Below are 27164 nucleotides of genomic sequence, written 5' to 3'. Positions count from 1 at the left end.
CTGGGCAATATATTTATTGCAATTTATTTTTGGCACAACTGAATCTGGGTCTCAGAACTGGGGCTTTTCCATCCTGGCTGGAGACTGAGCCAGCAGTGTCTGAGACCTAGGGAAGCCAGACCTCGCGGTATTTTGTGATTGTCATTTTCATCTAGTGTGAAACAATGGCTTTCCTGAAATAGATGATAAAAGTCTGGTGTCCCCAACTCTTTCACGAAGAACACAGATTCCATCTTCCCTGTTGCAACCAGAGGAACTTTTCATTTCTTAGTGTTGGCTTTTGTAGATGAGGAGCTTTTTTATCCCATAAAAGTGGACCCAAGCCACCTCTTAAAGACACATACAGATGAATGCAAAATACCATGTGAACCACTGTAAAATGAAACATTAAATATCATTTTCCCCTTTTGTAAACACATATTCAGTGATTTATAGTGAGAAGCTTGCAGATATTAAAGAAAAAGAAAAGTCAGGGCATGGAAAGTGACCTATTGCACCTGACAGTAGATTTTCAGCTCCTTAAGGGCCAGACCTCTGTCTAAAGTCCTGTAAATTCAATCACAAACATGCAACCAAAGATCACACCCAGACCATTCCAGCCTTCAAAGAGCTCACAGTCTTTGGAAGAATTGACAAGTTGTAGTACGATTGTAACAGAGTACATGGAATTATCTGTGGGATCACATAGAAGGGGAGTCTTCTTGCCAGACCACAGTAGGATGAGTGTCAGGGGTGTGTTCCCTGAGTATACAGGGGTTTGCCATAGAAGGATTTTTTTCCTTCATTTTTTAGTAATTCCACTTGACCAGACTTGATCTCTGCCCTCTGGCAGCTGCTTATCATCTGTTAAGGATCTAACAAACTCACAGATGACTCCCTGAATACCCATCCATCCCCATGAAAACTTTGGTTTTCAGGACACTAGGGACAGGATCCATACTTTCTGTGCCCTTGACATAAAGGGAGTGGCAGTCGGCTCAAAGCCATATGATGTGCATGCATTAGCTTGGCTGTCCTACAAGTTAGACCTTGCCCTCCATGGTGTAAGTGAGGATGATAGCTTCTTCTCATTTCTTTCTCTTGCTCCTCAGTTTTATCCAAGACATTAGTGGAGGAAAAATATCAGGTACTTCTGAAAACCTATCCTGTAGCCCACCCCAAATCACATTCACCCCACAGCAAACATGCACTAATTTCCACATCTATACCAGTTACTGTGCTACCATTAACAGGCCATTAACTACCCTCAGTTGCAAGCAGTCTTATGGGGATACCAGGCAAAAACCAGATGCGTGCAATAGAGTGCAGTAGGGTACAAGTTAGCCTAGAGGAAGCCCAGGACCCGCCCGCCCCCCACCCCGCCCCTCCCCGCCCAGCTTGGGGTAAGGCATTTCCTATGAGCCTATTCAAACTGGAAGCACACAGGATCTTAGGGAATTGGTAAGATGGAGAGAACTCATTTGTCCCCTGGACCATGTTAACCTGTAAATATGGAAAGGCAGGTCTGGAGGCCCATCATTTCTCTTCCCTATTTGCAAGGGTGTGAGAGGCATGTTGTGACCCTGAGTACACATCTTAGAGGTTCCGTATTCTGCAAACCCATCTTCCTCCTAGGTCAGCCTCCCCTCTGTGAGGGGAAGCAGAAGCGGTTTGCTATAACTCTGTCAGAACCAGAACTGGCTTATACCACCCTCTCCAAAAAAAAAGTATACCATATGGCTTATATTTGAGGGCTCCTGGGTACTGGTCTGGCCTGCAATGGTAGGGATACTGGACCTCCTTGACCCTCAGCTATCTCTGTGCTTTTTCTCAGCCTGGTCAGCCATCCTTCAGGAGAGGCTACTGGGTACATGTCTGCTCCCCAAATTCCAGCCATGAAGCTCCATTTTGTCCCCCAAACATCCTGGCGCTGTTGTTGCTCTTTTTCATTGGCATTCTCAAATTTCTTTGTAAAGCTCCCACTTGTTATGCATTTACTGTGTGCAGGGCAAGCCTAAGTTTCTACATCTCCCAGGGAATTAAATCATCGGCCTCTTTCCCATTTGTTATCTTTAACATTGAGCTTCAAATTCTTTGTACCACTTGTAACATATATATGTTTGCGTGTATGTAGTGACATATACATGTGATATGATTCAAACATAATTCCTGCCTGTCATTTGAAATCTCACTGCCACTTCTTAGGTAACAGTTTCTTTTCCCTTCTTTGATTCAGACAGTAAATGGGAATATGTTGCAATGGTTGTAGGTTTGTGCACGGGCCAGACTTGGCTCACTAATCTGTTGTAGCATTGACATTGTGTTGTACCTTTCAGTTTGGGCTGCCCAAACGTTTGGAGGTCTTCAGGGAGAAGATGCTCTCCTTTTTCAGCACAATTGGCCTAAGAACTGTTGCTAGGAGGATGGCTGGATAAAAGGATCTATAGGACAACAGGCTGTTATGCACTGATTTGCAGCTTCTAAGTCTCAGCACGGAAAGGGCCAACACTATCAAACATGCCTTCTCCACCAGAAGTGTCATCTACTAGAAAGCGGAAGGCATCCTTCCTTGTGACTGTGCTCCTCAGTCCCCCTCTAACCCTCTTTTTTCCTCACAGAGGTCCCAGTCTTCATTCTCACTCCCCAAAGAGGATGCTCTGAAGACCCTTTCACTGGAAGCCGCGTCGAGGCCACCGAAGGGCCAGGGCCAGCCACCAAGGGAGGAGGCAGCCTTGCCCAGCTGGAAGAGCATGGACAGGCTGGACGAGACAAGTAACTGTTTTAAGTGGTGTCTGGTTGGTCTGTGGGTCCCAGGCAGACTTTTGGGAGGTTTCTCCCCATTCAGTTCCTTCTCCATCAGCTCGAGTTGCTGTGTGCCCATTTGAGGCAGCTGAACCACCAAGTCCCAAGGCCTCTAGCACAGCACACATGTATAATGCGTTCATGTTTCCCCCTGGGCAGTTTTCCTGCTGAGACCCGTGAGACAGTGGGGGGCTCCTGGGCTCCAGTGTTGAAATGCCTGAGTTTTGTGGCCACACTTAAGCTTACTATTCCTCGTAGATCCAGAGAATGTATCTCATGCAGGCCAGAAATGCTAATCCAATCTCGCAGGGTATTTCAGTGTTCAAGATTTGGGTCCCAGCATGGGTTGGTTTTAAGAATATCCTTTTGGAAACCTGACATCTGAATGAGGGTAACACTCACCACTATAGCATAGTTTAATTTCTCATCACACACCAGTGTAATGCATTGTCCTAGCTAGAGGTGGCCTTTAGAGGCCTGAGGCTCCTTCTACTTTGTGGCTCTGCTGTCCTCTGCGGCCTCTCAGTCTTTTGCTGGGTCATTCATATCAGCCAACAGATGCAGAAAGAGAGAACAAAGAAGTCAGCACACCTGCTCCCTAACCACCTCCACAGGAAAATAGTCCACACCACTTTCCCTCCCAGACCACAGGCAAGAACCAGTCACACAGCTCCACTTCAATGCAAAGGGCCTGGCAAATGTAGCCCCGGCTGGGCTGACACCCCCCGGCCCCAGCAACATACCTCTGACCCAAGAGGTGCAGGGCACACAAGTCTTTGATGGACAAGTGTCATCCCTCCCACACCTGAGGATGGCATGCTGCCCATTCTTCTCCTAGAATGTCCCACCTCTGCATGGAGTACTTGAACTCACCTCTCCAGAGACTCAACATCCACAAGACACAGTCCTTTATAAACCTGCCAGGTCACGTAATCCTTCGCAATGAAGAGGCCCAAATTAGCCAAGCCGCTTTCCCAAAGTCACACATCAAAAGGCTGTGAAGTGCTTGGAACCACATGGATAAGAGCCGAGGGCCATGAGGCTCCCTGCTTAGGCCATCTAGGTCTCCTGGACCCCATGATTGAGCATCTGAGGCAGGATGCTCACTCCACCCTGGCACAGGTCTGTGCTTTCCTCACATGGTTACACATAATGGAAGCTAGGTGCATTGTCCTCACAAGAAGAAAACACAAAGGACTCTCAACCCCCAGGACATGTCAGAGCTAGGCCCCTTTTTTGAACAACCATCACAAAAATCAACAGCAAACTATGCATCTTAGAAATATGCTTTTAAAGATTGTGCTATCGTTTCTACTTTTCTAAGGGAGAGGATTAAACTAACAGCTATTGAAACAAATTCCATTGTTCTTATGGTGCAAAGAACCATAAACCATGCAGTGTTTTTAACAGTCATTCTAGAAGTTTCCCAATACAGGTTACCATGTGAACCTTTTAGCAGAACCCATGGGTAGAATCTGCACAGAGATCCTGTGAGCATGTTTCATATTTACGTATATGGCTTGGGTTTTTGTTTTTTAAGTGCATTTTTCTCTTCTAAATTTCTTTACTTTCCTCTTGCTGCCCGGCATTTCTGTTCATTCATTTCTTTCTTTCTTTCTTTCTTTCTTTCTTTCTTTCTTTCTTTCTTTTCTTTCTTTCTTTCTTTCTTTCTTTCTTTCTTTCTTTCTTTCTTTCTTTCTTTCTTTCTTCTCTCTCTTTCTTTTCTCTTTGTCTCTCACCAGAAACTGAAAGTTCTAGAAAGGGTCTCTGAAATTCCAGAGGGCACATGAGAATTATCATATAATAGATCTTCAATAAACAATAATAGCTACCCTTTAAAAATCACTTTACAATGTGCAGGGTCCATCTACAGGCACTATTTTATTCATTTCTCCAGAGCTGCCAAGTGTTACCATTCTCTTGCATGGCAGACAAAAACCTTGAGGGACAGTGGGGGTGAATGACTTGTTCAAGATCCCACTGCTAATGTGGCCAAACGTAAACATCATGGCTCTGGTTTGCAGGCTTTTTCAACTACAGCATGATAATAAATGTCCTCCCTCCCCAAAAGCAAACATATGAACAACACCACAACAAATAGTCTTTCAAAATTCACACTTACACACTGATAAATTTTGAGGAGATTATAAAAACTTCTGGAAAACATTCTATTTCACAAAGAGTTCCCTGCTGAATTATGAGCATTCCAAATAAAGTTGAGAAGAATTTGGTTTTCAAAACATGATTCTTTTTACCTAATTTTCTGTAAAAGAAAGCACCCAAATATAATTATCAGTTGTATATAAACATAAACAATGTGTTCAACAATATGACACACAAAAAAGATTTCATACTCTTCTCAAAAATCCATGCATCCCTCAGGACAGAGATTTAAAATCACAAAAATATAAAGCCTTTATGTAGAAAACCACTGGTTTTTCTGAGGAGCGCTTGGCCTTGGCATGTTGAAATGCCCAGGCTAACCCCACAGGCCTTGAGGGGTGTTTGATATGTATAGTGGGAAGCAGATTATTCCCAGGGGCATTGCCCGGTCTCAGTAGAGCAGAAATGTAGAACAGAGGAGACCCAGAGGTGGAGGTCAGCCTAGGTTAATGTCCACTTTGGCTATTTGCAGCAGTTCTGTTTATGCCTCAGGGGAAAGGTTGCTTCCAGGGCCTTTTAATTCATGGTTAGGGTCGGCTTTAGGGACATGGTAGGGCTGAGGAAACCACAGCAGGTCCACTTTGAGCCTCGGCAGTGCTTACAGCAGTCAATGAATGTCTCCCCAAACACATTTTCACTTTATAGACCTTGACCGAGCATCTACTGTATGCACAGCATGTGCTCGGTGCTAGGAAATTACGATCAGGGAACAACCCTCTGCTCTTGAGTTGCTGACGGGTTATTTGTCCACACAGCCATGAAAGAGAAAGAACTCGGACAAAGGAGAGAACAGAAGGGCACAGGGTTTCTGGTGGATAGTCCCAGAGGACTGAGAGAGTGTGCTATTGGTGCCCAAGTATAGCTTTGAGCAGTTCCGATTATGCAGCTTGACCACCAGGTTCTCACAGGGCTGGGCATTCAGGGAGCCAGCTGTGCTTTTACAAAGATAAAAGTTGGTCAACCTCTAGCTTTCTCGGAGAAACGTGGTAAACTGGGATTGTAAAAGGCAGAAGAGAAGAGCCAGTGACAGACTGAATCCCTGCCGTCCATGTAGTAGGGGTCGAAGGCAGGTGCATGATCACGTTTACAACATAGTCAGCCTGGGAGCCAGGGCACAGAATGGCATTCTTGGGGGCTTTCCCTCTCTGGCTTCCTCCCATGGCCCCAGGAGAGGCTGCAGACAGAAGGGCTCATTAAGAGTCTCACAGCCAGGGTGCAGTCTTGCCCCTGCACCCCACACAGGGTGCCTGTGTTCACTAGCAAGTAGTCTTTACAAGCCCCACAGAGGTGCCAGACCTCCGCATGAGCTGGAGGTAGAGGAGTAAAGAAGATGCAACCTGTGGTCAGGGTGGGGGCGAGGCAAGGGGGGTGAGGGTAGACAACCAAGAAAATAAACTATAGTATAGTTTGAATGTTTAAAAGTGAAAGCCCAGAGAACAGAGTAGCCTGGCTTCTTAAGGAAAGAAGGCCAAGGATGGGCCCCTGAGAAGCAGCAGCATGTTAGCTGGTCTCCAAAGACCATCCAGGGGGCGGACTTGGTGACTACAGGGCCCGGGAAGGGAGGGGACACACCTCTCCCCTGAGATGAACACTCTCCACAGCCAGGGCTGAGCCTGCTTCGCATCGTGGGAGTGTCTCTGTCTGCAGATTCTCATATAAAGATTTGAGACTCTGTGGTTTATTAGGAGGTGAGCTCAGGAAACACAGAGAGGGGAGAGGACACGACACAGGGAAGGGAAAAGAAGGCAAATGACTCATTATCAATCAAGCAGAACTGGAGCTCATTTCCACTGGGGAGCAACAAGAGCCAGTGTAGAACACACTCCTGCGCAGCAGGCAGGGGAGTGGGGGTACTAATCCACCAGCTTCCCCAGCCTCTGGTTGGGGGCTGCTCCCAGGAGCCCCCCACCCCCACTTGAGGGACAGCCAAGCCATCTCTGGGATCCAGAGCCATCTTAGGCAAAGAATCACATGTAGATACGTATACCTAGGTATGGAGTGCTGATCTGTAGGCAGGAGGAAATAATAGAAGCCAATTCAACAGGCAGAAGATAAAAAGGCTGAGGGGTGGCAGACAGTATGATCAAGACTTTACGTATGTTGTCTTATAATTCCCTGACAGCCACTGTCCCCATTTTCAGGTCAGGAAACGTGCTCAGCCGTGGATCTACTAGAATCCAATGTGCTTGTTCTTTGCCCATGGATAGGTGAGGGGGGAAGCTCTATTAAGGATCCATCTCGTGCTCTGAGCAGACACATGTAACACAGTTGATGGGTGTCACCTCCTTTAATCCCCACACCGAGCCAGGGAATGTGCCCCTTTCACCAATGAGAGTACTGAGGCTGAGAGGCTCCCAGAGCTTTCCACCCAGGCCCGCCAACTCCACAGCCTCTGCTCTTCCCTCTGCGCCAGCTGGCTCTGGTACTGGGACGGAGCAGGCTGGAGAAGTCGCTGAGATCCAGCCCCTGCCGCAGGGACTTGTCATCATCGGAGGAGGGCTCATCCCTGTGTGTCATCAGCCAGAACCCAGATTGGGTCATGGGATGAGCCAGACAGGCTGTCACACCAGGAGGACTCAGGGAAGGAGGCCACATCTGGGCAGGGAGACAAGAAAGTGCTGTAAGAAAAGGGGAACCGAAGAGATGAGGTCTTTGAGGGGCCACTGGAGCTTTGCCACATGGAGATGGTGGGAATGGACCCCAAAGACAGCGGGAGGAGCCAGGGAGAGGCAGGGCCCAGGCCCTCAGGCTTCCAGGAGGACTGTGCTTAAATCAGCCCCCACTGGGCTCAGAATCCTCCTGGAAGAGGAGAAGCCCACTTTCTGACTCAAGAAAAAAGGGAACTCAGATGTCCTGCCAGTCAGACCCTAGAACTGGGTCTCTGAGTTGAAAATGTGTTCAACCAACATCTGAATTCCCTTAAGGCTGTGGTTCTAAGGAAGTCCTGGCAAGTACCGTGCTCTGTGGACAACACTGTGAAACACTGACCACTTTAAGTTCATTCTCTGAAACAGTAGTCATTTAATTGGTAGGAAATCCGTGTGGTAAATGGCATCTGGCAGGACTGTGCCTCAGTGTCCCAGCACAGCGGAGCTGTGGCCCCCGGAGGCCTCACGCCCCGCAGCTGGGGTCCACACGCAAGTTGATCTCCTCCACAGCCCCGGGACCCTCATCACCCAAACCCCATCACCCAAGTCCTGTGAGGTTCCTAATAAAGGAAAACAGCTTCTGTTGGCAACTGCTGTGCCCAAGGCCACGAGACTCTGCCAGATAGTCGTGGCTGAGGGGGACTGTGCCATCCCACTCACTCCCGAGGCACACCATCCTGTTTGGCTTCAACATAACTAAGACTAAGCACCCTCTGCCCCTTGGCATGCAGGTCAACCCTTGCGGCCCCAGCCACCAGCTGTCACAAACGCTCTGGACAAAACTGAGCCCAGTTTAGGCCAACCCAGACCATGACCCCAAACTGAGAACCACTCCAGCCTGCCCTTGATCAGGGCAGCTGATCGCAGCAGACCAAGGGCTTCCACAGCACAGTCTATAAGCCAGAGCTTGGCTTTGGATAGAGATGCTCCTCATTCTGACTGGACCTGTTGTGGGTTCTGTGACCTTCGACAAGTTATGTAACTTCACTCACCTTTGTCTCCCCATCTGTAAAATATGACTGGAAATACCAACCTCTTTCTCCCCCACATCTCTCCTACAATGAGGTATGTGCCTTGAGTTGAAAATAAACTTACGTGCTGAGTAGAAACAAACTCTGTTACTCCCCCACCACTCACACACAACATGCCTGGGACCAGATATGTGGGATTTTTCCACATTGACCACTTCTCTGACACCAGCCGGGCATCCTCCAGTTCCATGCTGAGCCTGTCTCCCTGCAGTTAGTTCCAGATCCTATGGTCAAGGGCTCAAGACTACATGACTTCAGATACCAATTTCAAGTCTCAGGTCCTCACTTGTACTTTTGACCAACCAGCTCTACATGACCCCCTTCTCAGGCTCCGTAATTTGCTGGAACAGCTCAGCTCACAGAACTCAGGGAAACGCTTATGTTCACCAGTTCATTATATAATAAAGGATATAGATGAACAACCAGATGAAGAGGTACATGGAGCAAGGCCCTGGAGGGTCCTAAGCACCGAGGAGATGGGTATGCCACTATCTAAGCACATGGATGTGCCAACCCCAAAGCTCTCAGAACCCCATTACTTTGGGGACTTTTATGGAAGCTTTATTATGTAGCTAGTCTATTATTAACTCATTTTCCAGCCCCTCTTCCTTCTCTGGAGGATGAGGCTGAGGCTGAAAGTTCTACATTTCTAATCATGGCATGGTCTTTCTGGTGGCCAGTCTCATCCTGGAGCCACCCATAGTTGCCTCCTTAGAACGAAAGATGCTCCCATCACCCAGGAAATTACACGGGATTTAATTTAGGAGCCCTGTTTCAGAAACTAGGGTCAGGACCAAATATTACCAGGAACCATGGTGACAGTCCAGTGTGTGTGTGTGTGTGTGTGTGTGTGTGTGTACACTGCCATCGCACAGGCTGTTGTGGATGGGATTTGTAGAAGTACCAAGACAGGGGTTGTTAACTTTGAGGGAGGCCAGGGCAGGTAACAGAGTCCTCTCCCATCCAACCAGGGAAAACCATGGCCCAAGGGCAAAGAGCCAAACCCAGGGCTGCCACCAGTAACCTTCCCTTCCCCCCATCTACACCCAAGCCAGCCTAGGGCAGGAGAGGGAGCATTCTGAGACCGAGGTCACCATCTACCCGCGCACAGATGCAATAGGAGCCAGATCTCGGAGTTTCTCCTAATCTTTGGAGCAAGGGAGGCCTGCAAAGCCTCACGGGACTCCTTGGGGACCTTCCACTCTGCCTCCTCAAGAGGTGCCCTCTTGAACCTTCCAGAGTCAGCTGCTCCCCAGGACTTCAAACCAGTCGTGGGGAAGACACAGATGGCAGCCTCGCCTTGCTGTCAGGTGATAACAGCCCTCCCTGGTTTCTCTCTCCCTCCCACCCGCAGACGTGGCCGAGGTTTTGCAGAGCCCTGACGGGAACTGGCTGGCCCTGAAGGACGGTACTCTGCCACCCACCCGCCTGCTGGCCAAACCCAAGAGTGGCACATTCCAGGCCCTGGAGGCAGCCTCCAGCGTGGCCTCTGCCTACGACGAGATGGGCTCAGACAGTGAGGAGGACTTTGACTGGAGCGAAGCTTTGAGCACGCTGTGCCCAAGGCCCCGAGGCCGGCCGAGGAACCCCCAGCCTCAGCACGCACAGGCCCAGGGCTCGGACCAAGGCCCCTCAGCTGCCTCCTCGGGGCTCTCCCCAAACCCCGAGGCCATGTGCTCCGACTCAGAGACCTCCTCTGCAGGCTCCTCCCGGGAAGCTGGGCACCGGGCCAGACTGTCCTGGTTGCAGAGGAAGGCCCCCGGGGACCCTGAAGCCGAGAAGATGCGCCTGCAGGGAGAGCTGGACGTGAACTTCAACCCGCAGGCAGCCAGCAGGGAGACCTCGGACAGCAGCGAGCCTGAGGAGGCCCCTCACACTGTGGACCGGAAGGCCAGGAGGTGGAGAAGGGCCCGGCTGGGCTCAGAGGAGCCGAGCAAGGAGTTGTCTTCTCCCAACGCCCATTCCCAGGGGCTGGACGTACAGCAGGTAATAAAACTGGTAAACACTTTTCAGCAGGATGTGCCATCCTTCGTGCATGAGTGATGTGGAAAGGATTAGAATTCACAGACCCAGGTTCTCATCTTGGTTTGCTGCTAAGTAGCTGAGGGGCCTAGATGATTCACATCACGTCTCTGGGGCTCTATGACCTCCTCTCTGGAGACGAGAGCTTCCAGTTCAAAGTGGGTTTGCATCAGCACCACTGGGGAATGAGTTAGAATGCAGATTCTCAGGCCCCCCTACTCACAAACTGTGGGGAAGGAGTCCAGGCATGTGTGCTAACCCGCTCTCCTGGTGATTCTGCTGTACTAAAGCTTGATGGCCGCTGGCTTAGGGGTAAGGGTATGAGGTCTCCAAATCCAGCTGTGTGACCTTGGGTAAGGGCTCAGGTTTTTGTGGATAATTTAACAACCCACTTTAAAGAACGGTGTAATGAGTGAGTAAGATGTTTACAATGAACCAAACTCTGTCCTAGACACAGTACAGGGCTCAGGAAATGTCATTTTAATAAGATAACTCAGGGCATGGTTTACTCACATTCTGTGATTCTCTCAGCCACCTCACACCCCCACTCAGAATCCTCAGTGGCTCTGCCCACATGGGTTAGTTCAGAAACCTCCTTTGAGACTATGATAATAGCTATGGACTCTTTCCATAAGAAAATGCACACACACACACACACACACGCCTCTAATTAAAATAAAGTTGCATTTGTAGACAAATGGGACTTCTGCATCAATGGGACAAAGCAGAGCATAAGGAAATTAGGCTCATGAAATAAAAGAAGGTTCATATATATTAAAGGGAGCATCAATAGCCAGCACATAAAAGATGAATTATTTAATAAAGATTTGGTGACAGATGCTTCATTTGAAAAAATAAGGTTAGATCTTACCATATATTATTCAGAAAATCAAAGAAGGGAGGAACTAACGGTCTGCCTACCATTTTGCTTACAACTTCAGGTATCCCTGGCAAAGCCCATCACGGTGGACTGAATGTGGAACTTTGTAGAGCCCACTCTGGACTCAATATTTTCTAAACTCAAAAGTGACACATGTGACCTGGAAAGTTTGAATGACCTCATATAAACAATGGATTGCATTTGAAACTGAGAGTCTAGGGATCCCTGGCTGGCGCAGCGGTTTAGCGCCTGCCTTTGGCCCAGGGCGCGATCCTGGAGACCCGGGATCGAATCCCACATCAGGCTCCCAGTGCATGGAGCCTGCTTCTCCCTCTGCCTGTGTCTCTGCCTCTCTCTCTCTCTCTCTCTGTGTGTGACTATCATAAATAAATAAATAAATAAATAAATAAATAAATAAATAAATAAACAAACAAACAAACTGAGAGTCTAATGGGAGATCTAGTTAGGTTGCCTCTGCCTTCTATAGGCTCATATTGCTGTCAACATAACTGAGGCCCTCAGATCACAGAATCTAGCATCCGTCCTACCTGAGTTGTTGCCTAGAAAACATCCTCTTTTTGATCTAGGGTCTCATTTTTTCCTCTGTGAAACCATATCATTACAAATCTACCATGTGGGACTATTTTGATGATACAGTAGAAATACAAACTTCTGTTCAATGATGGCTCATTGTTAGCTAGCTCAAGTGAAGACTGTTTTACAGAGACTTTGGTCACTTGCCTGAAGGAATATTCTTGATGGTTGTCTGCATGACTCACTTGCCATGTATCCGCAACAACTGGCTGCGTGAAGCTTCCTATTTATGCCGAAGTGGCTTGAAAGTTGTCTTCTGGTGGTAATCTTTGCAAGGCATTGGTAGGAGACAGGGCCAGCAGAAAAACTAGAACCAATGTTGCTTCTGCCTCCCTGGCAGTGTCCGCTCCTCCCCGGTAGGTGGCAGTAGTGTTGCACTAATGGGATTTCAAACCGAGACCCTCCTGGCACTCTTCATTTACTAAAGCAGTTCTCTTCTCAAAAAAAAAAAAAAAAAAAAAAAAAAAATATATATATATATATATATATACACATACATATTTTATATGGTTAGACATATTTCATAAGGTTAGATCCTATATGTTTGTACATATACATACAAGTATTTTTAACTGTTTGCATACTTTTTAACTGTATGAATAAATGAATATAATGTAAAGAAAATTGTGAACATACAGATACAGTCCTCCCTGACCGCAACCTAAATCCCCACCTTCTCCCCAAAATAACTGTAGTTGTATTTGTGCGTTAATATATGTATAGTACATTTAGAAATACAGTTCTGTAAAGGTATCTGTATTTTAGCAAAATCGGCCTCTTACTCTCCATAGTCTCCTGTTCCCTGTTATTAATTAATAATTATTACACACATCTAGGCTCCGTGCCTGCAAAAGATTGCCTCAAGGTAGTCCCCAGCAGAGTCGTGGGAGTGGGAGCCATTGGTCCAGGGTGCAAGCAGTAGGGGTGCATTTCCTGTAGAAAATTTTAAAACAATAACAAGTCCAATAAAAGTTAGTCTTCTTATCACCGTGCACCATACAGGGACAATTCTAAGCAATGTAACTTACAGGTAGACCGTTAGTTCTTCCCTTCTTTGATTTTCCGAATAATATATGGTAAGATCTAACCTTATTTTTTCAAATGAAGCATTTGTCACCAAATCATTATTAAATAATTCATATTTTATGTGCTGGCAATTGATGCTCCCTTTAATATATATGAACCTTCTTTTATTTCATGAGCCTAATTTCCTTATGCTCTGCTTTGTCCCATTGATGCAGAAGTCCCATTTGTCTACAAATGCAACTTTATTTTAATTATAATAACTTATAATATACTTTGATATCTGATAGATGGTCTTCCCTTCACGTTTGTTTGTTTTTAAGATTTTATTTATTCATGAGAGACACAGAGAGACAGGCAGAGACATAAGCAGAGACAGAAGCGGGCTCCCTGGGGGGACCCTGATGCTGGACTCGATTCCAGGACCCTGGGATCACTCCCTGAGCTGAAGGTAGATGCTCAACCACTGAGCCACCCAGATGCCCCAAATAATTCTTTTTTTGATATCTTATAAAGTATCTTAACTTTTCTCAATCCTTTACTCATATAAGTGACTTTATACAATCTTCTCTTGAAGGTGAAAAAAATTTTTTAAGTTTTGATTGGATTGCTCCAAATACATTTATCTGTTTGGGAAAAATCTTGTATCTTACAATATTGAGGCTTCCCATCCAACTGTGTCATACTTGTCTCCATTTATGTACTTTCACTCAAGTTTTAGAGATTTTTTTCAAAGCTTCTACTTTTTTTATTAAGAGGTTTTTCAGTCAGTATGTTACACATTTTGTTGACACCATGGGTGAGATCTTTTTTATCTATTACATGTTCTAATTGGTTTCTGATGGTGTAGAGATCACTATTGATTTTATGTTTATATTTTATAACTTAGCACCTAATAGACTCTTAGTCCTAATAGTCTTTCACATGATTCTCTTAGCTATTCCAGGTAGATCATCATCTTGTTCGCAGGAAGGACATTTATATGGTTTTTTCCATGATTTACACTTACTTCTCTTGCTCGCCTTATGGCCCTGGAGACAACCTGTGCTACACTTTTAAGTGGTAGTGACATTGGCATTCATGTCTTGCTGTCATCCTTAGTCACCTGCTTGCAGTGCTACATGGTGAAGTATGTTGCCTCCTCTATGTTCAATAGTTCAAAACAAAGATGCATCTATCTATTCCTGACTTCCTAAATGCTTTAAAGCAGGCATGTGAGTTTTATCAACTGCTTTCTGCCATCTCTTGAGATGGTCCTATAGCTTTCTTCTGTTAATGATTGTAGATCATTAATAGATTGCTTAATTCTGAAACATCTTCTCATTTGTTATGTAAATCTTATTGGGACCTGATCTCTTTGTGTAAAAACTGGCTTTTTACTTGCAGGTTTCCATGTTCAGGCCATCTGGTTCAGCTTTGTTATCAGGTTATACTAACAACTTGGCAAGGATTCTCTTTTTACTATTTTCTAGAATACTTTATATGACATGATAATTTTCTGGAAGTTTGGAAGAGTTTACCTATAAAGTTATCCAGGTCTACCTTAAGTGAGAGGCAGTTTTAGAAGTGGATTTTATATATTAGGATATGTAGAAAATATATAAGAAATATGTTAGAAAACAGGAGTAAAAGGCAAATGTTACTTAATATAAAAGCAAAAACAAAAATTATTGAGATTGATCAATAAAATAAAAAGCTGGTTCATATATATATATATATATATATATTCATTATATATAATATGTGTGTGTATAATGAATTTCCCCTCAAATGCAGTTGTTTGCATCCCACAAGCTTTGATCTATGGTGTGCCCACTGTCAAAGTTTTCTAAGTAAATTATCATTTCCAATGTGATTCTCATTTCAATAAAAATTCAGAGGTAATTAGAAGAGTAGAAAACTTTCTGGTTTTGCTTTGTTTTTGTGTCTAATTTTTAGTATTATGGCATTGTGAGCAATAAATATAGCTTCTGTGATTATGCTATTGGGAATTTGTTGGGATTTCCTTTGTGACCCAATAGAGGCCAGTTTTTGTGACTATTGCATACCTGTGTTTGAAAAGAACACATATCCTGTGTTTGTTGAGAACTCCATGTATATGTGCACATTCTCCTGGATGTCAGCAAAACAGACAAGGTCCTAACTCAGAAGTCTATGTTCCTTCTTCATTTTCATGTCTGCTAGGCTTCATTTCCCTAACTTCTCTACTCTTTTCTACTGTTATCTTCATGCTTCTATGGTTTTTTTATTTACTGTCTCTTCAGTCTGGCAAGTCCCTATGAAGCACACCTGCATGTGCTGGGAGCTCCACTCCCTGCTGGACCCCTGCCCTCACCAGCCCTAATTAGCAAGTAGAGCCAGCTGAGGGCAGAAGTCCTGTCCTGCATTCTCTGCGTCCCCAGCCTCAAATCTCACCTCACATGTAACTTCGCACATGGAGTTGCTCTGTGATCTGTAACCATAGACTGCCCAACAGTTCTCTGACCTCCAGAACCCCAACCCTTGTTGTCTGCTGATGGGATGAAGTCTGTGGGTCAGAATCGCTTTCCCTCCAAAGCCCTGCAGCAGATATTTCACTACCTCTTATCTTGACGTGATGAATAGATGCCTGAAGACATCCCAGTTTTTCCTCTATGTAGAGCAGTTTTCTCTTTTCTGCAACATTTGTTTGATTTGCCATTATCTTTAAAAAGCAAACATTTTGCCAGAAGTGAAGTGTGTTCTCATTTCATGCTCTTGCACATAAGACAGTGAGCTCTTCTCTGCACACTCAGGTATTTTTTCAACTTAGGAGTATTTCCTTCTGTCATTTGATTCTTACTTCTTCCAGGCCATCTGTAATCGTGACATTGAATCTTGATTCTCTGTCTTCCATGCCTACAATCTTCTCTTATTGTCTTCCCCATCTCTGACAGATCTTTTCTTTGGCCTTCTAGAATACCTGCCCAAGTTTGTCCTCCCATCACTCATTTGTGTTCCCAGAACTAATTCTGTGATCACTGTCGTCAGATGCAGGTCCTAAACCTACTGCTATGCTTTTGGTCTTTCTGAGGTCCTTTGTCTCAGCAGTCTCACAATTCATCTCATGCCACAGCCATGCCTTTTATCTGAGTATTTCTCCCGTGTAACTTTCTGTACCTCTTCACTGAAACTCTGTCTTATCATGCCCTAATGAAAACACAAAACTACTATCAGACATTGTGTCCCACTTGTTTTGTAAAATTTACGTGATGCCTTCAAGCCATCTTTGGTGTCCTTTGCTCTGCAGTATTTTTCCATAAGCTCCGTGTTAACTTTTTCTGTCAGTCATCCTTAAGTGAGGATAATACTGTCTACACCTCGCTGTTTGCCCATATCTAGCGTACTCTAACCATTTCCCCTCTGCTAGCTGAAGAGAGGAGCTTTGTCTATGCTCATCATCTTGTTGTATGTTTCTCTGAACCCATGGGTAAGAACCTACAATGTGAATATGCATATGCTGAATGAATGAGTAGAAAAGAACAAAAATCATTTCTATATTTCTATATGGTTTTATAGTGCTTGCCCCCAGGGCTTCACATTTCCACGACCACACCTCCTGGAATGCAACATGGTACCATAGTGAGTTTGTCCCTCTGCCCACCTGAATGTTTTGGGGAGATACATTTTCTAAGTGGCTATAAAACAAGGAGGAAAAAAAAGAAACAAGGAGGAAGTAACAAGGTTGGGTGTAGGTCTTCTCTCTGCATGCTTCAAATGCCCCACCACCACAACAAAAGGCTCAGATATTGTGCTTTTGTTTGTTTGGTGTTTTATTTTATTTTATTTTATTTTATTTTATTTTATTTTAAGCATTTTTCTCACACTCTGAACCAGGGTTTGAAGTTGGGAGAATATTAGGGGATGGGCCAGGAATTATCCTGACTACTTAGGAGAGGGAGAGAGTGGATGGGTCCCCAAAAACTCTTTTTTCTGTTCATTTGTAAGGGCCTTATACTTAGTGAAAATTTTTCCCGTCCATTTACTAGTAACAAGCTAGCTTCCATTTATTTTTAGTTATGTAAGTGTTCACCTTTTTCTGTACTTCCCACACAGTTTTGGTGGAAAATTTGGAGAGATTGTAGAGTGATGTTTGCCAGATGTCGTTTTAAAATGGAAACCTGCTAATTAATTTTTCGTTGATTGAGACATCAGGATTGCAGGAGGCTGCTATTTCAGTTTCCTCTGACGTTTCATTTTTTGTTGTACTCATTAGTGAAACTTGTTTCCTGGGGGTAATTTTGCCCCCTTGTCTAGCAGGCGAGGTCCTAATTATTTTTAAAAGATGTTCTAAGAGTCTTGCCACACTGGGAAGCTACTAATTTTTTATAACTAACAATCTGAAAATATTCATTTATTTCATGTGTTTATGCCTTGCTACAAAAAGAATTTAAAGTGGTTTATATAAATGTAAACACAAGAGAATAAAATGAAAATATAAGAAAAGTAGGACACAGGGAAAATCAGGATATGAAAAACAAATGAACCTAGGAGTAACGATAGTTCACAATATGGATGCAATGAGGTCCTAATCACAGGCTAACAATACCAAAAATTTGGCTCTAAACTTTCTAGAAGACAATAGGAAGAGAATGATGTGAGCAGCTTGCTGAGTTATGGAAACCATATTAGAACAGTAGATGTGTTCCTTAGAGGATACTGCTCTTGGAGCTGAAATCCATGAGAAATTTATCCCATGGGTCCTCGTGAGCAGAATGTTATCACCCTCCACTATAAACTCCTTCAAAAAAACCCTTACATTGGAAACTGCTTCTCAGTGTCACTCATTATGGACCAGTACATCACCACAGGCACATTTCAATCAAGTCGTTCTGTTAGGGGCCAAAAAGCTGACCTCTGCTGGTCCGGGTTGCTCCAGGATTCAGTTTTGGGATATGTAGAGGAGTGAATGGCTACTTCCCCAAGCCCTGGTTCATGAATGTTGTTCAGTTCTGAATTCAAGGGGATGTTCTCTGACAAATGCTAGCAAGACCACAGGTACGGAGGGTAGTGTCACATGACTCCCTACTCCGTGAATAATGAGGCACCCAACAGGTGTGCCTCCTTCTGAGGTGTGCCAAGAGAATATCCCAAAGCAAGCTCCTCAATCTACTCCAATTGTACTTGAATTTCCTCCAGTATACAGACCAAAGGATGATAATCCCTGCACCCATTGGGTGCACCCTGCACCCAATTCTTCCCCATTGATTTTCAGATCTTTTTAGGCATGGAACTTTGCCTGAAATGAAAACCTAAGGAGAAGACAATAATATGGCTGAAGGTGAACCGGCTCTGGGCTGCCCTCTGCCCTTGCCCCTTACTCCCACCTACACAGCAGCTTAAACAAGTACAAATAATAATCTGGAAAGAGCTTTGAGCAGGTATGACCAATACCTCCTCAAGAGAAGAAAAATCTTGTCAGGTATCTGTCAAGTGATTCCCTTTGAGCATGAGGACTGCTAGGTGGGCCCTCCAAGATAACCTGGTTACAGAGAATACATCTTGCTGAATAATGGTGATTCTTAAATATGTCATATTAATGACATATTTTTATGTCATAGCCCTTATTGAGAACCTAATGAACACAAAGTATGTGTGTTGCATGGGGGGAGGGGGTTGCATAAACACAAGCACTCAAAGGTTTACATACAATGTCAAGGAGTTTTTAGAGCAGAAATTTCCCTGAGGTTCCACAGACTCTGGGTTAGAAACACTGCTGTATAGGATTTCTAACCAGGAGTCATTGGGTATTGAGGATCAGCCACCAAAAATGATGACATTAGTTTTGCAATAGTTAAAGTGTAGTCTTTGTTTTGGGCAGATGTTAAATAGGAGGGCTACCCATCAGTTTAGGCATTTACTTATTTGTGGCAATCAAACCATGGTAGCTCTGGGAAGAAAATGTTGAACTCTCTATTCCAAATGGCAGGGACCTGCACCCAGTTTACTCAAAATGGATAGCAAATCTTTAAGAACCAATGAAAAGAAGGGGATCTGGAACACACCTCAGTGCTTCTACCCCAACTCCTGCCCTGAATGTCATCACTTTTAGGAGATTCTTCCTGACAACTCTGATGTTCATGCTGGCATTAAGGTCCAGGTTCTGAATTGCCATCCAAATCCAAGAGTTTACACCCAATTCCAATGCAGAGTCAAAGAAAAAAAGCAAAGATGGAAACCACTGTTTATGCTGCTTTATTCCTAACAGATTTCTCTACAAAGTGATAGAACAATTGTGGTCAGCATGAAAATAATTGTGTCTCAAAACAGAGTTTCTTGTGTAAATATTGACCTGAGAAGGCCAGGCTAGTGATTTTCTAGATATTTTATATGGTAGTGGCATAATTCTGGGGAACAAATAGCAGCCCTTTTAACAAATGGCGTAGTCTAACTCTGTCAGATAGGAGATTATAAAGAGAAAAAACCTGGAGGAGCGGCAGAGCCCATTAGTCAGGCAGGATTTTTTGTTCTGGGAGGAGGAAACGTGCCCCAGATGAGATTAGGGTTTTTTCCATTTATTTTAAATCAATTTTATAATCTGAAAGACTCAGGAAACAGCCTGGGATCCATACCAGGACAACTGACCTGTAATTGTAAAAGCTAAAAATAAACCTTCCTGATCGATATCTAGGTGCTAAGTTTTCACAACCTCCTTTAGCAAATACACACCCAAGAGCCAGCACCCACACCTGCCTTCTGTGTAGTTCCACTGGCCAGACTCAGGTCCTTCCATATGAAGGGGTTCTCACTGAGGCAAGAGGAAATGGATTATAATATTAAATTTGATAAGATTCCAGGTGACATGTTTCTGTTTCTATCATGTTAGGTGGTCAAGGATTTGGTGTGTATTTGTGTATGTGTATGTGTTCTTATCACACCAGTTATATAAAAAAATAAATGCCTTCATCACCAGGGCACTGAATGTGTATAAAACTAGTTCTAGGTTAATAGCAGTGCACTGAGAGAGGACAAATCTCTGCATTAAGGCACTGGAGACAAAAATTGTCCAAGTCCTCAGAAAAAACAGGTCAGCAATAGAGTCAGCCAGCCCCGAGGCTCATCCTCTCTTCTGCCAACGCATTTGCAAGTAAAACTACATGCGTTTGCCACAAACTCAGGACTGGATAACCTGTAAGTCAGGGCTCTTCTCTGAAGTTCACTAAAATATCTAAAAGCAAGCTGCAGAACCTGCTTTTTAGGTCAGGTTTGGTATTTTTCATCAGCAAGAACAGGGAGAGCCGCCAGGACACTGGGATATATTCAACGAAGGTTGTTATGGAACATTTGAAAGTCATCCTTCAGCTTGGCTTTTCTTTTTTTTTTTTAAAGGTGGAGAAAATGCTGAGCCTCCCACTGCTCCCTCAAATGACCTGGCAGATGAAAGACAGACAGGCTTTGTGAAAAAGAGTTTCTAGGACTGGGGTTGCTCAGTCTAGAAGACGTTGACATGGCTCCCTTCAAACATGTGGAGAATTTTGATAAGGGTGATGGGGAGGCGTAATAGGAGAAAAATTGCTTTAAATTAAAGTAGGCAGGATTTCAGGGTGCATAAAGACAGATCACAAGGGTGAATGAAAGTAAAGACAGTCAGTCCTCTAAGGAAATCTGAAGGTATCCATCTCCAGAAAGCTTCTACAAAAAGTATCCTCTCACTCATTTAAACTTGCATTTGAAAGAAGAGATTAAATCCTTTGCCTGTTGGGTTCTGTCCCTACTCTGTGGTTTTTCCATCTTCCTCTTATAATGAGAATAGTTTAATCTGGAGCATCTGGCCTTGTCTTGGAAGCATGGAAAGAGCTTGGCCTTCAGGGTCAAGCTGTCTTCAGCTCAGCCCCACATTGGTCACATGACCTTAGACAGCCTACTCTACCCCAGCCCCCTTGTGGATACAGAACAAACTAGGTGGCCACTTGAATGAGATCACGAGTGTCCTGTGCCCAGTACAGTACTCACCGACTAATGTGCTCGGCCATGAGAACTGTCCAGTCCTCACCCCCACTCTCACCTCCCCATCACCTCCATTTATGTCTGTCTCTGTATTTCTCAAACTTGAGAAGTCAGATTCCTCAGGAATTGTTCAGAGGATATCTGGTTCAAAACATAAGATCCGTGGAGATCAAGTTGGCAATACTCAGTCCCCTGGTAATTCAGAAGGTGCCTTCTTTTTTAATTAATCAGTGAAATGAAAACCAAAACTTAAAAATTATTATAAATAAGAACTTGCAGACCGCTGAGAATACATTAGCAGACTCTTGTTTAAGAAGCTGTACTACCTTATCTTAATGAGTATTCCATCCCTAGGTGTTTAAAATATGCTTTCCTATTTAGCCAGGTCTCTGAGTTCCACATGCTGCATTGATGGCATGCAAGGAAAAGGTGACATTTTGTCCTTCTGTAACATCTGTAACCTTCCTCCTCCACCTCCCACTCTATAGAGCCAACAGTGTAAACTAACCAATCCAGGAACACTTAGTCTTCTGTGATTTCAACTATCTTTCCTCTTCTGGATAAATAATCAGCCCTCCAGCCCCTCCACTGTCTCTCCACTTTTGCCATCTTGGGGACCCTGAAGGTAAGCCTCTAGTATCTTGGTAGCTGCAGGGCATTTGATTGCTGACCAGTGTCCTCTGGGTCCTTACAGGTGTCCTCAGTGATGGGGTCCCTGTTCACGAAGTCATTCCCACCCTGCTGGTATCCTAAGGCCTGAGAAACTGTGGTCTATTCCCTGTGTGTGGTCAGAACCCAGTACCTCTCCCTCAGGCCCCATCCTGGCTGTCATGCTAATCACCCCCAGGGACTTGGCTCTCCAGCCCCAAGGCAGTTCCTTCCTTCCCACCAGAGGAGCCACTGGTAAGCTCACCTTCCAGAACCACCAATGACCTTCTTTGAGCCCACTTCTGAATGCTCTCTGCATCCTATAGGAACCTGGAGCCCCTTCAGGCCTCCCTCTGAAACTACTCTTCAGGTTCTGATTCAACTCTGATATAGCTGACCCAAATTATTAGGAGCCAAAGGTTCAGAGACCACAGGCAGCCTGTAGGCTCCTTCTCCCTGGATCCTAACTGAGGAACAAGCAAAATCCAGTATCACATCTCCGTGTGTCAGATCCCCATGTGTATGGCTACAGTGCTTATTGAACTCCAGGGCCATCATTTAACATTAACACAATTCTCAACACTCAGATAAAACTTGATATATATCCTGGTAACCTCTAGAACTTCATTTTTTAAGATTCTATTCAGCTGTCACCTATTCTTCTTTCTCTCCCAACAACATCCATCGATCAGCTAAGTGAGGATTCCTCCCTGAGTCTCATCAAATGCTCATGTGTCTGTGTTGTACATAGTATGTCAGGATGATGTCTCTCTACCACATGGTGAATGCTGCCAGAGCAGGAGGGTTGTCACTCCCACCTGTGAGCTCCAGTGGCCAGCACGAGCCCAGCACATAGTAGGCACTCAGTATAAGTTCGCTGAATGTGGACTGAATCACCATCCATCCAAGTCTTCAAAGGTTCTTTTGAGATAAAGAAATAGGCCAAAGCTAAAGAAAAGCAAATCGAGAGTTAAGATTAATTGATACTTCAGTGTGTTAAATCTGTTGAGTGGGCTGATAAGAGAAGGTTACTGAGTGTGGATTTGTGGCCAGTTGCTGACTTCTGGGCTAGTTTGGCACACACCACATGGCAACAGTGAAACTATCTGTTAGACAAGCTCAGCTCCTTAGGCTCCTCCTGAACCTTCTGCAGTCTGACCCAGGCCCATTTTCTCCTTCCTCCCAAAGCCTCCCTCTCTCATTTCTGAGTCTGATTCCTCTAGCTACACCAAGCAGTCTCATGCACCTGGGGTCTCACTGGTCCTGCTGCTTACTCATCAAAAATACCTGATCCCCCGTCTACATATTAAAATTTTCCTCATCTTTCAAGAACCTGTTCAGAGGCCATTCTTCCCATTGAGCTTCCCTATGCCAAAAGACAAAAGAATCCTCCTTCTTAAGCACACTTTGGAGCACTGGTCACCTCTCTTGAGGCCCTCATCACTGATTCTTGCTCAGGACCAGAAAAACCATCATTTCCAGTGGACTTTTTTTTTTTTTAAATCAACCCAGGGGCTCTTCTTTTTCACTTCTATGTCATCTGTTTCCTTCTACTCACCTGCTATAGACAGCTGCTTTCAGCATTTGTCCAGCCACAATGGTGTCAAGTAAATTTGGTGTACAAACATCATAAAGAATGAAAGAATCTGTTGCACATTTTTTTAGCACAACAAATGGTCTAGATTCTTGCTGCAAAATATTATATGATGAAGCCCTTCCTGTTGAATGACTAACTGAATGAAAATACCATATTTCTTTTTGTCCTTATAAATACATTGTTTATGCATCAGTTCTTGAGTTTGGGAAAATTTACTTTCAGACACTACCATCTGAAGATTCTTAGTCTGATACTTTAATTTTACAATCAACTTACTGTCATTGTTAGAGTCTAAAGAGTTGCTCTCCTTTTTGAATTCATCTTCTGAGTCATCTAATAATTGTGAAATGTTGTTCTCCATCACTTTTCTTCTCTTTGCAAATATGAAAAATTTTGAATTCTCAACTGTATGCAATGAGCTAAAAGCAGACTCAAAATAGATGATGATTTATTGTGTTACTGAATCATCCCTCCAGGCAAATCCATTCTTCTCTTTTATTATTTTGGCTTCTTTTAGCATAATTGGGAATAATTGATGAGTAATAATGAAAGATAATTCCCAGGACAATGAAAGAGCAACATATTTCAAAAGATAAGAAAAATAAGATCACAAAGATGCCATCATGTATCACAGATTTATGAAAGGGTTCAATGAGCCCACATAGTGATGACCAAATAGAATGAGTTTTATTTTATTTAAAAAAATAAGTAAATTTGCTCTGTGTTCTTTGGAAACCCCTCAAGAAGAAATGAAAGCAATGAAATATTGAGCCTTATAAATAGATAAAGCAACTCAAAGAGGAAACTCAAAAACTAAAGTTGGGTGTAATGGACCCTGATCATATACTGAAGGGTATCTTGTTAAAATTTCATACACGTCTATCCAACGTAAGGTCAAGGACAGATTGAGAGTCACAATTGCCCTGTCTTCCTGAAGTTCCCCAGGCCTGGTCAGGGATCTACTCCTATAAGGAACTTAGGAGGTATTCACCAAATGGATTGTAGGAGCCGAAGGTATAATTATTAAGCTGTGACTGTAATTGTCAAGGCAAGGTCACACAGTATTGCTTACCTAAGTGCAAGAACCTGGCGCCATCTCAAAATCTTTGCCCTTAGCCTAGAATACTGTTCTTCCCTCCCTCTCCCTTTTGGCTGGGTAACTGCTATGCTTTGTATCACCACTTCCACTTTGCGTTTTTTTGTGTATTTTGTTTGTTTTTGTTTTTGTTTTAAGATTTTATTTATTTATTCATGAGAGACACAGAGAGAGAGGCAGAGACATAGGCAGAAGGAGAAGCAGGCTCCCTGCCAGGAGCCCGATGTGGAACTGGATCCCAGGACCCCAGGATCTCACCCTGGGCCGAGGGCAGACGTTCAATTGCTGAGGCACCCAGGGGTCCCACCACTTCCACTTTGAATATCACTTCCACAAGAAACCTCTCCTTGACTTCCAACCCTGCCAGTAGGTGCCCCTGAGGCGGGCTGTCAGAGCGTCCTTCCCCACCCCTTCTCTGCACTTACCACCTAAGGTTTAGCATGTTGCCTCCACCAGGGGGCTGCCAAGCAGGCGTGTTCAGCCTTGTACCATCAGCACAGTGCTCCCCATGGTGGGCACTCAATAAGCATCTTGTGAGTGAAAAATGCTGAATGAATTCAAACATGTTTCTGAGTACGGATGCTCACCTGCCTGAGCCCTTCAACAAAGTGTTAAGGTGCATGTAATTGAGAAAGCAAAAGTGAAAAGTAAAAGCCCACCTGTAGAGAAAGCAGATCGGGTAAGAGCTTGACTTTCCTGTACTATCCTTTCCGTGGCGGGGGGCGGGGGGGGGGTGAGGATTGGGAAACAAGCAATATGACTGGGGCAGAGGAGTCCTTGGCTCATAATGCTCACTTGCATTTAGGTGTCGGGTGATTTGTCAGAGACGGACATCGGCAGCGAGGCTCAGCACCCTCGGAGTGGTGTGACAGCCACAGAAGAGAAACTGAGAAACAGGCTGTACGAGTTAGCGATGAAAATGAGCGAGAAGGAAACTTCTTCAGGAGAAGATCAGGAGTCAGAGCCCAAGACGGAGTCTGAGAACCACAAGGAAAGTCTGTCCTCTGAAGACAACAGCCAGGGCGTTCAGGAAGAGCTGAAGAAGGTAAGCGCCATGAAGTCACCTGCAGGCAGCTCGGTTTGTGCAGCCAGTGTGCAGAGGAACTTCTATACTTGCACAGAGTGTGTGGTCCAGGGGGTGGTGGGAGGGGGGCAGCTATCTCTCAAATGCCCATCCCGTGCACACAGGAGGGCCCCCAGAAACCCCTGTTGATTAGGACTGAGTGGTTCAGTGGGGAAGAGGGCCCTGTGGGTCCTAGGCCTCCTGAGACCTGTCCTCTCCTTCTGCTTCACAAGACAGCCCTTTATTTCCAAGTCTGTAATTAATGCTCACAGTCTCTCTCATTGGTAAAGAGCTGTGTGGCTTCCTGCCCCTGCCCTCTCCAGAGGAACTTTGCCTGTGGGTGGAGAGCACCTAGCCATCCCTCTTTTAGTCAACCGAGAAGCTTCAGACCATGGCCTTTGGGCTAAACATGGCCTTCTGCATGGTTTATCCCTGCACTCTGCAGGTTTGAGTTTGTCTTAGCCTCAAAATCATTTTCCAGACAAACCTTATGTGGAATAAACCCTGGTGTCTTAAACAGGTAAAAGCCCCCCAAACCCCCACTATCTGATCTACAGTCCCAAACTAACCCCCCCTCAAGTACTCAGGGACACTGCTAGGGAATCACAGAAGGAAGAGCCCCTGGCAGAAAGGAGGTTCCCAGGCAGTGTTCTACCCCCTGTTGATCCTTCCACAGCTTCCCAAAGCACATCCATGCTAGACTTGGCCACTTTAGAGTCTGGATATCCCTGTTGCTTCCAATGGAAGAGAAAGAAGTTAATGTTTGTTGAGTGTCTCCGATGTGCCCGGTGCTTTGCTTCTGTTAGTTAATTCATTTCATAAAAAAACCCTGGAAGTACGTGCAGAGGCTTGTCTGAAAGGTACTTACCCCAGGCCCATGGCTAGTATCACAAATCTGCTTGGCCCCAAATCATAGGCTCATTCTCTTAGGATGAGCTGCCTCTTCTGTAACTCAGATAAGATCTTGCCTAGAAACATCTAGACTTCTTTGCACTTGTGGTCACTTTTTTCCCTATTCTGAGAGTACATTATATAAGCTAACAAGGTACCAGTAGCCCACATGAATGGGAGAATGAGCCCCTTCTTCTGCTCAACAGCCAAGCCAGGATGCTACATGGGAAGAGCCAAGGCCAAGCCAGCAATGACTGCAGATAGTCAAAGGCAGGCCCAGAGGGAAGTGGAAGCCAACTTCCATGGCCAAGCCCCTGAGCCCTCCCAACAGCTCAGACTGCCTTTCACTCATTCCCATCCCACCCTCCATAACCACTGAGGTCTCATACCTCTCAATCTGTCAAGTCCTTTGCCTGTGGACAGTGCACACACTTGTCCCCTGGCACGTCTGTGGACTAGAGCATGGAGCTTGACCTTCACAGGCAGCCCCTTCCTGGGATGTGGGCTCCAACCCATTACTTTTTCAATGGTAATGGGCTCTGCTCCTCTCTGTTACTTGAACCAATACCCCATTACAGTCACTTTTGTCTCCCAGAACTAAGAGCCAGATGGTAACTGAAGAATATCACGTTATTTCTTACAATGGTTCTGCATCCTACTGGCTCTGCTGCCTGATGGTCACAAGGCCCAACAGCTCCTGCTGTTCCAGCAGCATGCCAGGCCATGATGAGTCATGTACTCCCACCCCTTCTCAGCCTGCAG

General features: G+C 44.8%; 1 protein-coding gene across 8 annotated transcripts in view; it reads left to right on the top strand.

The window, feature by feature from the left end:
• The window catches only part of MYRIP (myosin VIIA and Rab interacting protein), a 357362-nt gene that overhangs the window by 284899 nt on the left and 45299 nt on the right, over window positions 1-27164 (top strand). For all 8 annotated transcript variants that reach the window (XM_077865680.1, XM_077865682.1, XM_077865684.1 and 5 more), the window contains 3 exons: window positions 2598-2751; window positions 9978-10609; window positions 25254-25493. In XM_077865680.1, the coding sequence (XP_077721806.1) occupies window positions 2598-2751; window positions 9978-10609; window positions 25254-25493 (1026 nt within the window). The remainder of the gene's footprint in view (window positions 1-2597; window positions 2752-9977; window positions 10610-25253; window positions 25494-27164) is intronic.

Source organism: Canis aureus, chromosome 22, assembly GCF_053574225.1.
Source record: "Canis aureus isolate CA01 chromosome 22, VMU_Caureus_v.1.0, whole genome shotgun sequence".
NCBI lineage: Eukaryota > Metazoa > Chordata > Mammalia > Carnivora > Canidae > Canis > Canis aureus.
Note: the sequence above shows the minus strand (reverse complement) of the source record. Positions and strands in the feature narration are given on the sequence as shown.